General features: G+C 41.7%; 1 protein-coding gene across 1 annotated transcript; it reads right to left on the reverse strand.

Annotated features, from left to right (window-relative positions):
* Positions 1–9,606: 9,606 nt before the first annotated feature.
* On the reverse strand, positions 9,607–11,258 carry LOC141047846 (uncharacterized). The gene has a single exon (XM_073543179.1). The coding sequence runs from the start codon at positions 11,165–11,167 to the stop codon at positions 9,710–9,712; it is 1,458 nt and encodes a 485-aa protein (XP_073399280.1). The 5' UTR covers positions 11,168–11,258; the 3' UTR covers positions 9,607–9,709.
* Positions 11,259–13,738: the final 2,480 nt, after the last annotated feature.

Raw genomic sequence — 13,738 nt, forward strand, 5'->3', positions numbered from 1 at the left:
TACTACATGCTACATACATACTACATATATACTACATACATACTACATACATACTACATGCATGCTACATACATACTACATACATACTACATGCTACATACATACTACATATATACTACATACATACTACATACATACTACATGCATGCTACATACATACTACATACATACTACATGCTACATACATACCACATACATACTACATACATACTACATGCTACATACATTCATACATATATACTACATGCATGCTACATACATACTACATATATACTACATGCATGCTACATACATACTGCATGCTACATGCATGCTACATACATACTACATGCTACATACATACTACATATATACTACATGCATGCTACATACATACTGCATGCTACATGCATGCTACATACATACTACATACATACTACATGCTACATACATACCACATATATACTACATACATACAATACATTCATACAATACATACATAGACATACAGTACATATAACATAGAGTAACATACTTACCAATACTTGTCACATTGTTCCCCGAAGCCATTGTCTTTTCCGGAATAAATATTAACATAACAAACCACAAAAATACTCACCCACGATCCGAAGCAGTCCACGAGTGTGTCCCACGACGATCTTGGGTAGAGAACTGCAGCATCAGCTGATGCTGCCGTTCTCTACGGGCTGCAGGAATCCAATGACGGAAGGTAGGTATCCTTCCGCACTGTATTCCTCCGCCACTTAAAAAAAAAAAAGTCCCTAGTCTCACTTTATGCCATTGCTGTGTGGGAAATTCCCTCACAGCAATGGCATAAAGTGAGACTAGGGACTTTTTTTTTTTAAGTGGCGGAGGAATACAGTGCGGAAGGATACCTACCTTCCGTCATTGGATTCCTGCAGCCCGTAGAGAACGGCAGCATCATCTGATGCTGCAGTTCTCTACCCAAGATCATCGTGGGACACACTCGTGGACTGCTTCGGATCGTGGGTGAGTATTTTTGTGGTTTGTTATGTTAATATTTATTCCGGAAAAGACAATGGCTTCGGGGAACAATGTGACAAGTATTGGTAAGTATGTTACTCTATGTTATATGTACTGTATGTCTATGTATGTATTGTATGAATGTATTGTATGTATGTAGTATATATGTAGTATGTATGTAGTATGTATGTAGCATGCATGTAGCATGCAGTATGTATGTAGCATGCATGTAGTATATATGTAGTATGTATGTAGCATGCATGTAGTATATATGTAGTATGTATGTAGCATGCATGTAGTATATATGTAGTATGTATGTAGTATGTGGTATGTATGTAGCATGTAGTATGTATGTAGCATGCATGTAGTATATATGTAGTATGTATGTAGCATGTAGTATGTATGTAGTATGTATGTGGTATGTATGTAGCATGTAGTATGTATGTAGCATGCATGTAGTATGTATGTAGTATGTATGTAGTATGCATGTAGTATGCATGTAGTATGTATGTAGCATGTATGTGGTATGTATGTGGTATGTATGTAGCATGTAGTATGTATGTAGCATGCATGTAGTATATATGTAGTATGTATGTAGCATGTAGTATGTATGTAGTATGTATGTAGTATGTATGTGGTATGTATGTAGCATGTAGTATGTATGTAGTATGCATGTAGTATGTATGTAGTATGCATGTAGTATGTATGTAGCATGTATGTGGTATGTATGTGGTATGTATGTAGCATGTAGTATGTATGTAGCATGCATGTAGTATATATGTAGTATGTATGTAGCATGTAGTATGTATGTAGTATGTATGTAGTATGTATGTAGCATGTAGTATGTATGTAGCATGTAGTATGTATGTAGCATGCATGTAGTATATATGTAGTATGTAGTATGTATGTAGTATGTATGTGGTATGTATGTAGCATGTAGTATGTATGTAGCATGCATGTAGTATGTATGTAGCATGCATGTAGTATGTATGTAGCATGTATGTAGTATGTATGTAGTATATATGTAGTATGTATGTAGCATGTAGTATGTATGTAGTATTTTTTTTTTTTTTTTTAACATTTAACACATTAGCCGGATGATGGGACTACTACTGTCCCATCATTGGCTAATGTGTCAATCACTGTCATGGTAGCAGGCATCGCCAGATGGGACTTGTAGTCCCATCGGACGATGCTTGCACAGACCCCCGGACATCAGCACAGCCCCCCGGCAGGCCGGCACAGCCCCCCGGCAGGCCGGCACAGACCCCCACAGGGTGCACAGACCACCGGCAGGCCGGCACAGCCCCCCGGCAGGCCGGTACACACCCCGGGCAGTCCACACAGCCCCCCGGCAGGCCGGCACAGCCCCCCGGCAGGCCGGCAGAGACCCCCGGAAGGCCCGAAATGACGGCGCATCATGATGCGCACACACCGCGCATCATGATGACGTCAGGCCGTCAATCAACTGAACTTCCGATTCCGATGCCGAGTTCCGATATTGAAAAAATATCGGAAGTCGGTATCGGAATTCCGATACAGCAAGTATCGGCCGATACCCGATACTTGCGGTATCGGAATGCTCAACACTAGTGATGAGTGTAGGGAGTCTGAAAGTGTCTGAGGGTTAATGGCTTGTAGATACAGAGCAATAACGCCAACCAGACTGTAGCATTTAGGGTTAATTACCTTGCGACATGATCTCAGCTCACTGCAGAGATGCCCGTGAGATGCGCTGAAGCCCCGGTTGGCGTTATTGCTCTGTGTTCCTTTTGGTCTTACATTCAGGTACTTATTGGGCTGTACATACAGACTCTCCAGTATCCCTTCTATAGCTTGACATAGAAGCATATATGACCATTATATATGGGCCACTGGACTATATGTATTTCTGCCCAAATTACAGGCTCCAGCTCTAACACTTTGAGCATGTTATTATAACATTACTCACTAGTTAGGAATATAGTCATATGACTAGTCAGTTTATACTCTGGTTTAACCATAAACCCTAAATTTGGGACTCGGAGCATGCTTAGAGAATGCTGCCCAGTATAATTTGACTGTCTATTTACTACCTGATCTTTGTTTCTAGTCTGTTCATTTAGGATCTATGTTTGATTTACTCTACGTAGGCCCTGGGCTACTGCTATTATAGCATTTTGAATTTGAATCTTTTGCTACCAGTACCATGATCTCATGCAGAGTTTAGCCCTGAGACGCTCCTTCTGTCTGGCACCATATTTGTCATCTATGTATTTTGCCATTATTTTTTAGTTGCTACGATTTATCTACCTCACCACAAAGCACATTGTATGTCTTTATAAAATTATATATGTAATAAAATTGACATTATTTAACTATATCCTCTCTATGAATTGTGATGATCTTGTCTACCCCTCAGTCACTGCACTATTTATTATATCACCAGTAATGCTATGACTTTTCTAGCTGGATTTTTGGGCGTTGTTTTTTGTTTTGGCTGTGCCATGGATAACTGCAGTTTACTTGATGCTTAGCTTCCGTAATGCTTTGCTTATGGGATGCTTGCGTGCTGCACCCACTTGCGTGCTTCCCCTTAGGAACTACTAAATATATAGGCCACACTACAGGGTCAGGAGAGGGATTGTAGGAGCTGGTTGGGGATAATTTGGCAGCTGGGGCCAGCACACCAGGGGGTGGTTACATGATCAAAGGCACTAGACCAGGCTGCATCTATATGCTATAGCACCTTCCACCTGATAAGATCTAGAGAGGCCCCAGTCACGGATCTAAAGCAGTATTAAATACAGTGCAACAAATAAATTATACCAAAGCTTTAGCAGGCACATTAAAATATGCAGCAAAATGGTAAAGCAGCAGAAGACAGAAAGCAAGCAGAAGTATGGAGTTGTACCATTTGGATATATTGCAGCAGAAAAGACAGCCAGCAGAGGTGGGGAGTTGTACCATTCAGGCTGCTTGCTAAAAGTGAATGTAGTGAATACATGCAGGGTGGATCAGCTGAGAAGTCGAATGATTTTATTACCATTTGGATATATTGCAGCAGAAAAGACAGCCAGCAGAGGTGGGGAGTTGTATCATTCAGGCTGCTTACTAACAGTGAATGGAGTGAATACATGCAGGGTGGATCAACTCAGAAGTTGAATGCTTTGATTACATGTGTGAAGCGAGAAGATGAATGTTAATTCCTTGCCATGGATAACTACAGTTTACTTGATGCTTAGCTTCTGTGATGCTTTGCTTATGGGATGCTTGCGTGCTGCACCCCACACTGCTACAGACAGGGCAGACGGGGGAGGGTCCTACTGCAGACAGGGCAGAGGGGGGAGGCTCCCGCTGCAGACAGGGCAGAGGGGGGATGCTCCTGCTGCAGACAGGGCAGAAGGGAGAGGGTCCTGCTGCAGACAGATCAAAGGGGGGAGGCTCCTGTTGCAGACAGAGCAGACGGGGGAGGTACCTGCTGCAGACAGGGCAGAGGGGGAAGGCTTCTGCAGATAGGGAAGGGGGGAGGCGGGGGAAGACTTCTGCAGACAGAGCAGAGGGGGGAAGCTCCTACTGCAGACAAGGTAGAGGGAGGAGGTTCCTACTACAGACAGGACAGAGAGGAGAGGCTTCTTCTGCAGATGGGGCAATGGGGGGAGGCTCCTGCTGCAGACAGGGCAGAGAGGGGAAGCTCCTTCTGGAGATAGGGGGAGGCTTCTACTGCAGACAGGGTAAAGGGTTGAGGGTCCTGCTGTAGACAGGGCAGAGGGGAGGAGGCTCCTGCTACAGACAGGGCAGAGGGGTGAGGGTCCTGCTGTAGACAGGGCAGAGGGGGGAGGCTCCTGCTGCAAACAGGGCAGAGAAGGGAGGGTCCTGCTGCAGACAGGGCAGAGATGAGAGGCACCTGCAGCAGACAAGGTATAAGGGGGAGGCTCCTGCATCAGCAAGTTGCCTTATTACCAGACCCAAGATACTAATGAAAAGGACATTATTGAGCCTCTGAGACACAGAAAGAAGATTCCTTTATATATTCATCAGTCATAATTGTGCTATGAGACAGAATAGGATCAAAGAAAAGGAGATTAGGTAGGAATCACCGGGATATTTTTATGTTTTCTGACCATTTTCTGTGTTTTGTGTTCCTTTAAAGATTTAATAGAAAGTTCTGTTGCACGTACTATCGCCAGGGCCAGCATTTGGGACAAGCAGACAAGGCAGCGGCCAGGGGCCCCCACCCACAAAAGGGGCCCCCTGTGTCTGCAGCCCTTTTATGAAGTGCCCAGACAGTGTACAGCATTACTTATAGTGAATAACGCTGTGCATCCTCTGCAGTCCTTAATCGTCTCTCCTAAACCCCCTCTTCATTCCCCCTGTATCTCCCCTGTAGTGTCAGGTTAGAAGATGATAGTGAGGGGGAGGGGCACATAACAGCAGAGGTCAGATCTGGGGCAGCACATGTTTGCAGCCCTGTGTGTGTATCACCTCCTCCTCATCATCATTGCTGCTCCTACATCACTGTCCTGAGATCAGCACAAGTGACATCAGGACCTAGAAGTATACATATAATAATAATAATAATAATTTTATTTCTATAGCGCCGACATATTCCGCAGCACTTTACATTATAGAGGGGACTTAGACAGACAATAGACATTACAGCATAACAAACACAGATCAAAACAGATACCAAGAGGAATGTGGATCCTGCTCGCAAGCTTACAATCTATGAGGAAAAAGGGATACACGAAAGGTAGATGGTAACAATTGCTTTCATTGTTCGGACCAGCCAAAGTGTAAAGAGGGCTTTACACATAGCGATATCGCTAAAGCGTCACCGATTTTGTGACGCAGCAGCGATATTGCTAGCGATATCGCTACATGTGATACTTTCCTCCAACCAGCTCCCCTGCTGGTTATCGCTGATCGTGCAAGATCGTCCACGTCCATTTCTCGTCGTCACAGTTAAAACACGCATGGGGTCTTCTCTCCGGCCCATCCTCAGCTCTCGCCTGGGGGCAGGCCCTCGATGGTTTTCAGGTGGGCTGACAGCTACGGCCGGGCTTTTTTTGTCTCAGCCAATTCTTCGCGCATCTGCTGTATTTCCTTACGCAAATCTTCTGCCCATTGGGGTGCAGTAACAGTGATGGCGCACACCTCCCCACTTCAGACTTTCCCCACCGGAACTGTCACCCCCTGTTCCTGCTCACGCATGCACACCTCACTTCCTATTTCAGAAAGTCATACCGGGTTTGACCCTCAGGTGCTCCCGCAAAGCCTGCTTCAGCAGCATATCTCGCAGACCTGTCACTAACTGGTCACGCAGCACTACGTCAATGGACCCTACCCAACTCCGTCTTTTGTGAGCAATGTCAGTATGGAGTTCCTGCAGCGCATTCATAAATTGAGTCACCATCTCCCCCTCTCTTTGAACCCGGCCGAACAGGCGCATGCGCAACTCTCCTACGTCAATAGTATCCCTATGCGTCTCTTCAAGTATCAGTAAAACTTATCCAGGGTGTCTCTTGCCTGGGGGTCGGAGCATGACAGAGTCTCTGGCATCTCCATCTAAAGTCATCATAGCCATCTCTGGCTCTAGGGCCGGAGTCATTGGATGCATCCTCATAATCCCCCTTATACGCTCAGTCCAACTCCAAAGCATGGTATTATTCCCAGTGAACTTCGGGAGGTTATTTAACATGGCCACCAGAGAGATGCTGAATCTAGGGACCCCTCCAACTGCTTGATCTGCTGCCTCCGTGACATTGTATGACATCCTGCCGACTATGCCAATTGTAGAAATTGCAGGAACGTGGGATATCGTCACAGACAGGAGGCAGATCAAGAATTAAAAGTTTTATTTAACAATAAATGCACTCCATGAACAGAGTAGTGAGTTGCAGGGTGAGGATAGGAAAAGGGGCAGAACTGGAAGAGTGAAGGGTAGGTCAGGAATGAACGAAAGTTCAGCATTAAAGAGGTGAAACTTTATCGGACTGTAGTCTTCTGGTGTGCAGCGTCTCAGGGTTCCAACGGTGGCACCAACAGCAGCGGCACGTGACATCTCAGCAAAGTCTGTAGCAGGCGGGAATCCAACGGCGGCACCGACAACAGAGGTGCGGTACTGAGTCCAGGGTGGGGGACTGCCGGAACGAGACTTAGTTCCATGGTGTGCACAAGTCTTTGGTAGTGAGGCCTTGGCCTTGCCGTATGTCTCTCACGGCGTCTCACACTTGGTGCGGTCTCCGGCGTCAGCCCTAAGTCACCTCCTGATGTGGAGGGTGGCAGAGAATTACCAGCTGGTCGCCGACTAGCGATGTACCTGTCTGCAGGGGTACTGTCGAGTCGGCCTGGTATGCTCTGCCTCAGCCACAGACACAGCAACCGACTCACCACTCAGCTTTCTCGCCTGGGCTCTCCCTCTTTCCAGCGCGCAGTGCTAGTTAACTCAACCCCGCCTACTCCAGTCACATGCCATTTGTCCTAGACTGAAAGTCTTCCCCATGCAACATGGGTGACAGCCCTGGCAGTTCTGAAACCGGCGTGAGAAAGGTACCCCCGCATTTTAGTGCTCGCTCATCACTACTGGTCATCACAATGGCAGCTGGCGACGCTGAAGAGAAGCTGGCAGCGAGGAGAAGTATGTCATTTTTTGTCAAATTGCAGCAGCAGCATTATATGGGGCATATAATAATATGGAACATGTTATGGGGCCACCATTAACTTGTGTGCAGCATGATATGGGGCATATATTATTATGGAGCATCTTATGGGGCCACCATTAATCATTGTGCAGTATTATGAGGGATGCACTGTATTTTAATATGGAGCATCTTACGGGGCCACCATTAACCTTTGTGCAGCATTATATGGGGCATATATTAATATGAAGAATCTTATGGGGCCACCATTTTACTTTTATTAGTATCTATTTTTATATAAAGAAATCATTTCAGATAAAATATAAAGATATTCCAATATCAGAAGAAGCAGGCGGCGAAATGCGTGTCGGGGTAGGGGTATGCCACCACTGCATGCTGCCAGGTTAAAAAACTGCCCTTTTATTGCACCTTATATTTATTGCTATTTCCCCACTGTGAGTGTTATAGGATTATGATGAATTGGGCTTTTTTCTTAATATTGAGTATATTGGAATATCTTTGTATTTTATCTGAAATGATTTGTTAATACCTGGCACATCTGAGATATTAATTAGTCCACTGCATTTGTCTAATACTTTGGCATAACATCGTCTCATATATATTTGAAATTTGACGGCTTCACTTTAGCACAGTTCACTTTATAAATCTGGGCATATGACTCATGATAGCCGTATTTTTCTGATGGATTTTCGTGATATGATTTTTTTGCCATATGAATTGTAACCTTGTGGTCTACTTAATTTGATTTTGTGGTGATGTCTCTTTTTGGAGACATCCTGCTTTTGTTTTATTTGTATGTCTTTTTAATATTGAAATAAACTAGATTTTAATAGTGGATCTCTTCTCTCTGGAGTAGACATACTCTGGTTTGGTATACATTCTTGCTTGAAGTGCCATTTTGTTTTTTTTCTGGGACAATTTGGATTAATTTATATACAGTAAATGTTTATTTTTTCCCTCCACGTTCCAAAAATTCCTGTGAAGCACCTGAAAGGTTAATAAACGTTTTGAATGTGGTTTTGAGTACCTTGAGGGGTGCAGTTTTTATAATGGTGTCACTTTTGGGTATTATCTGTCATATAGACCCATCAAAGTCACTTCAAATGTGAGGGGGTCCCTAAAAAAATGGTTTTGCAAATTTTGTTGTAAAAAGGAGAAATCGCTGGTCAACTTTTAACCCTAATAACTTCCTAATAAAAAAATTCAAAAATTGTTCTAATGTAAAGTGGACATGTGGGAAATGTTATTTATTAACTATTTTGTGCGGTACGACTCTGATTTAAGGGCATAGAAATTAAAAGTTTGAAAATTGAAACATTTTTTAAATTTTCACCAAATTTCCGTTTTTTTTCACAAATAAATACAAGTCATATCAATTAAATTTTACCACTATCATGAACTACAATATGTCACAAGAAAGAAAACTCTGCATCAGTGGGATCAATTGAAGCGTTCCAGAGTTATGACCTCATAAACTGGTCAGAAATGTAAAAATTGGCCTGGTCAGGAAGGTGAAAACAGGCTTCGGTGTGAAGGGATTAAAGTAACTTCAAAACTGAATAGATCCCTAAAAATATACATTTTCTACGCTGTCATAAAAAATTGAAACATTTTTGCTAAACTTTTAACCCTTTTAATAAAATAAAAGGATGGTTGAAAAATTACATGGACAGAAGACATAAAGTAAAATGTTTTGTTAACTTTTTATGTAGTATAACTACATGGTTTGCAGATATAAATATTCAAAATTTGAATATTGCTAAATTTTATTTATTACATTACTAAAATAAAGTACAGCATGTCAGGAAAAAAATATTCTAAGAATAACTTAACTTAGATATGGGACACTCCATCTTTATTAACACTTAAAGTAAAACATGTCAGATTTGAAAAATTTAGCTTGGCCACCCAAAGGGTTAAAATGACCTTTTCTCCATTTCAGTTCTCTAATGTCTAACAGGCTGAGATTTAAACGAAAAAAAAATCCCACATTCTGAACATGAAAATGGCTTCTCTCCTGTGTGAATTCTCTCATGTGTAACAAGAGGTGATTTCTTAGTAAAACATTTCTCACATTCTGAACATCAACATGGCTTCTCTCCTGTGTGAATTCTCTCATGTGTAACAAGAGATGACTTCCGTGTAAAACATTTCCCACATTCTGAACATGAAAATGGCTTCTCTCCTGTGTGAATTCTCTCATGTCTAACAAGATGTGATTTATGTGTATAACATTTTCCACATTCTGAACATGAAAATGGCTTCTCTCCTGTGTGAATTCTCTCATGTGCAACAAGATGTGATTTATCTGTAAAACATTTCCCACATTCTGAACATGAAAATGGCTTCTCTCCTGTGTGAATTCTCTCATGTCTAACAAGATGTGATTTATGTGTATAACATTTTCCACATTCTGAACATGAAAATGGCTTCTCTCCTGTGTGAATTCTCTCATGTGCAACAAGAGATGATTTCTCTGTAAAACATTTCCCACATTCTGAACAAGAAAATGGCTTCTCTCCTGTGTGAACTCTCTCATGTGCAACAAGATGTGATTTATCTGTAAAACATTTCCCACATTCTGAACATGAAAATGGCTTCTCTCCTGTGTGAATTCTCTCATGTGTAACAAGAGCAGATTTATGTGTAAAACATTTCCCACATTCTGAACATGAAAATGGCTTCTCTCCTGTATGAATTCTCTCATGTCTAGCAAGAGATAATTTTAGAGTGAAACATTTCCCACATTCTGAACATGAAAATGGCTTTTCTCCTGTGTGAACTCTCTCATGTGCAACAAGATGTGATTTATCTGTAAAACATTTCCCACATTCTGAACATGAAAATGGCTTCTCTCCTGTGTGAATTCTCTCATGTATAACAAGAGATGATTTCTCTGTAAAATATTTTCCACATTCTGAACATGAAAATGGCTTCTCTCCTGTGTGAATTCTCTCATGTGTAACAAGAGCAGATTTATGTGTAAAACATTTTCCACATTCTGAACATGAAAATGGCTTCTCTCCTGTGTGAATTCTCTCATGTGTAACAAGAGCAGATTTATGTGTAAAACATTTTCCACATTCTGAACATGAAAATGGCTTCTCTCCTGTGTGAATTCTCTCATGTGTAACAAGAGCAGATTTATGTATAAAAGAGTTTCCACATTCTGAACATGAAAATGGCTTCTCTCCTGTGTGAATTCTCTCGTGTGTAACCAGAAATGATTTCTCTGCAAAACATTTTCCACATTCTGAACATGAAAATGGCTTCTCTCCTGTGTGAATTCTCTTATGTCTAACAAGATGAGATTTCACACAAAAACTTTTGTCACATTCTGAACATGAAAATAAATTTTCAACTGTGTGAGTTTTCTTATGTACAACAAGATTTGATTTCTTAGTAAAATATTTCTCACATTCTGAACATGAAAATGGCTTCTTCCTTGTGGGAGATTTTTTATTTTCCACATTTCTTCTATGACTTTTATTTTGTTTAGCAGTCTGTGATGAATTAGGACATTGTACTTTAAAATGATCCATGTCTGAGATGTTGGCATGCTCTTCATATGGGTCTTGTGCAATGCTACAATCATCGGCTTTAAAATCTGAAGATATAAGATGTCTTTCGGAGCTCTTGGTACGGCCATCTGCCAAGAATAAAACAGATTTGATTTTTGAGCAAAAAACCTTAGTTTGCATGGTTATCGAAATATAAAAATATCAAGAAAAGTGAAAGTAAAAAAATTGCATACACATTGCAAGGTGTGTAGCAAAGTTCTATTATTAACTGACTAAAGTAAAATTTATATGATGTGATGATTTCACAAAGAATCAATTGTACTAATGTTCATTCCCAATCATTGGCCAGTGCAAACATCAAATACATTCAGCTTTGGTCACATATTTGATAGGAGAATAAAAATGATCGTTGTCGGCAGTATCTAATCCTTTTTGAGTAAAATGAGGATGTTCTGCATTAATAAAAAGCCATGATATAAGGAAACAAATCATCATTGCTACATCTCGATGAAAGCTAAGGAGCCCCATTCAACTTCCTATATCATCAATCACCGCTCATTGATGAAATTATATTCTCCATGCAGCCGCTCAACTTCATTTTTCAGGGAAACTACAGTGTTGTAGTTTTCGCTCACTTTAGAGTGCTATTTTAGAGGGCTGAAGTCCTCGCTTTATTAGAGCTCCATGCAACACCTCAATTACTGAAAGCGAGCTGCTCCAGTGAAAATATAACTTAAATTTCTCCCAGTAGCCTCCGTCCCAGTAAAACAGCCTAACATGCTTTAAATATTATTTACCTACAAGTTACCACTATACAGTGGGGCAAAAAAGTATTTAGTCAGTCAGCAATAGTGCAAGTTCCACCACTTAAAAAGATGAGAGGCGTCTGTAATTTACATCATAGGTAGACCTCAACTATGGGAGACAAACTGAGAAAAAAAAATCCAGAAAATCACATTGTCTGTTTTTTTTCCTTTTATTTGCATATTATGGTGGAAAATAAGTATTTGGTCAGAAACAAGCAATCAAGATTTCTGGCTCTCACAGACCTGTAACTTCTTCTTTAAGAGTCTCCTCTTTCCTCCACTCATTACCTGTAGTAATGGCACCTGTTTAAACTTGTTATCAGTATAAAAAGACACCTGTGCACACCCTCAAACAGTCTGACTCCAAACTCCACTATGGTGAAGACCAAAGAGCTGTCAAAGGACACCAGAAACAAAATTGTAGCCCTGCACCAGGCTGGGAAGACTGAATCTGCAATAGCCAACCAGCTTGGAGTGAAGAAATCAACTGTGGGAGCAATAATTAGAAAATGGAAGACATACAAGACCACTGATAATCTCCCTCGATCTGGTGCTCCACGCAAATCCCACCCCGTGGGGTCAGAATGATCACAAGAACGGTGAGCAAAAATCCCAGAACCACGCGGGGGGACCTAGTGAATGAACTGCAGAGAGCTGGGACCAATGTAACAAGGCCTACCATAAGTAACACACTACGCCACCATGGACTCAGATCCTGCAGTGCCAGACGTGTCCCACTGCTTAAGCCTGTACATGTCCGGGCCCGTCTGAAGTTTGCTAGAGAGCATTTGGATGATCCAGAGGAGTTTTGGGAGAATGTCCTATGGTCTGATGAAACCAAACTGGAACTGTTTGGTAGAAACACAACTTGTCGTGTTTGGAGGAAAAAGAATACTGAGTTGCATCCATCAAACACCATACCTACTGTAAAGCATGGTGGTGGAAACATCATGCTTTGGGGCTGTTTCTCTGCAAAGGGGCCAGGACGACTGATCCGGGTACATGAAAGAATGAATGGGGCCATGTATCGTGAGATTTTGAGTGCAAACCTCCTTCCATCAGCAAGGGCATTGAATATGAAACGTGGCTGGGTCTTTCAACATGACAATGATCCAAAGCACACCGCCAGCGCAATGAAGGAGTGGCTTCGTAAGAAGCATTTCAAGGTCCTGGAGTGGCCTAGCCAGTCTCCAGATCTCAACCCTATAGAAAACCTTTGGAGGGAGTTGAAAGTCCGTGTTGCCAAGCAAAAAGCCAAAAACATCACTGCTCTAGAGGAGATCTGCATGGAGGAATGGGCCAACATACCAACAACAGTGTGTGGCAACCTTGTGAAGACTTACAGAAAACGTTTGACCTCTGTCATTGCCAACAAAGGATATATCACAAAGTATTGAGATGAAATTTTGTTTCTGACCAAATACTTATTTTCCACCATAATATGCAAATAAAATGAAAAAAAAACAGACAATGTGATTTTCTGGATTTTTTTTTCTCAGTTTGTCTCCCATAGTTGAGGTCTACCTATGATGTAAATTACAGACGCCTCTCATCTTTTTAAGTGGTGGAACTTGCACTATTGCTGACTGACTAAATACTTTTTTGCCCCACTGTATCTGCCAGTAAATAGCATTTTTGCAGCTGACGGGTTATCTTTAAGGGTTCATTTACACAGGCAGATAGTGGCATGTATCAAGCACTGATTTGTGATATGGAAGCAGTTTTCTTCTCTTTCTCCATAGAGAGCTGATGAATGCTTGGCCGAACCTTCATGTCTACGGAGGGT

The sequence above is a fragment of the Dendrobates tinctorius genome, unplaced genomic scaffold (assembly GCF_039654945.1).
Source record: "Dendrobates tinctorius isolate UK_male_01 unplaced genomic scaffold, ASM3965494v1 ptg000129l, whole genome shotgun sequence".
In the NCBI taxonomy this organism is placed as follows: Eukaryota; Metazoa; Chordata; class Amphibia; order Anura; family Dendrobatidae; genus Dendrobates; species Dendrobates tinctorius.

What these genes read in the sequence shown, in the direction of transcription:
- LOC141047846 (XM_073543179.1), bottom strand. Translation starts at nt 11,167, where the DNA reads ATGGATCATTTTAAAGTACAATGTCCTAATTCATCACAGACTGCTAAA.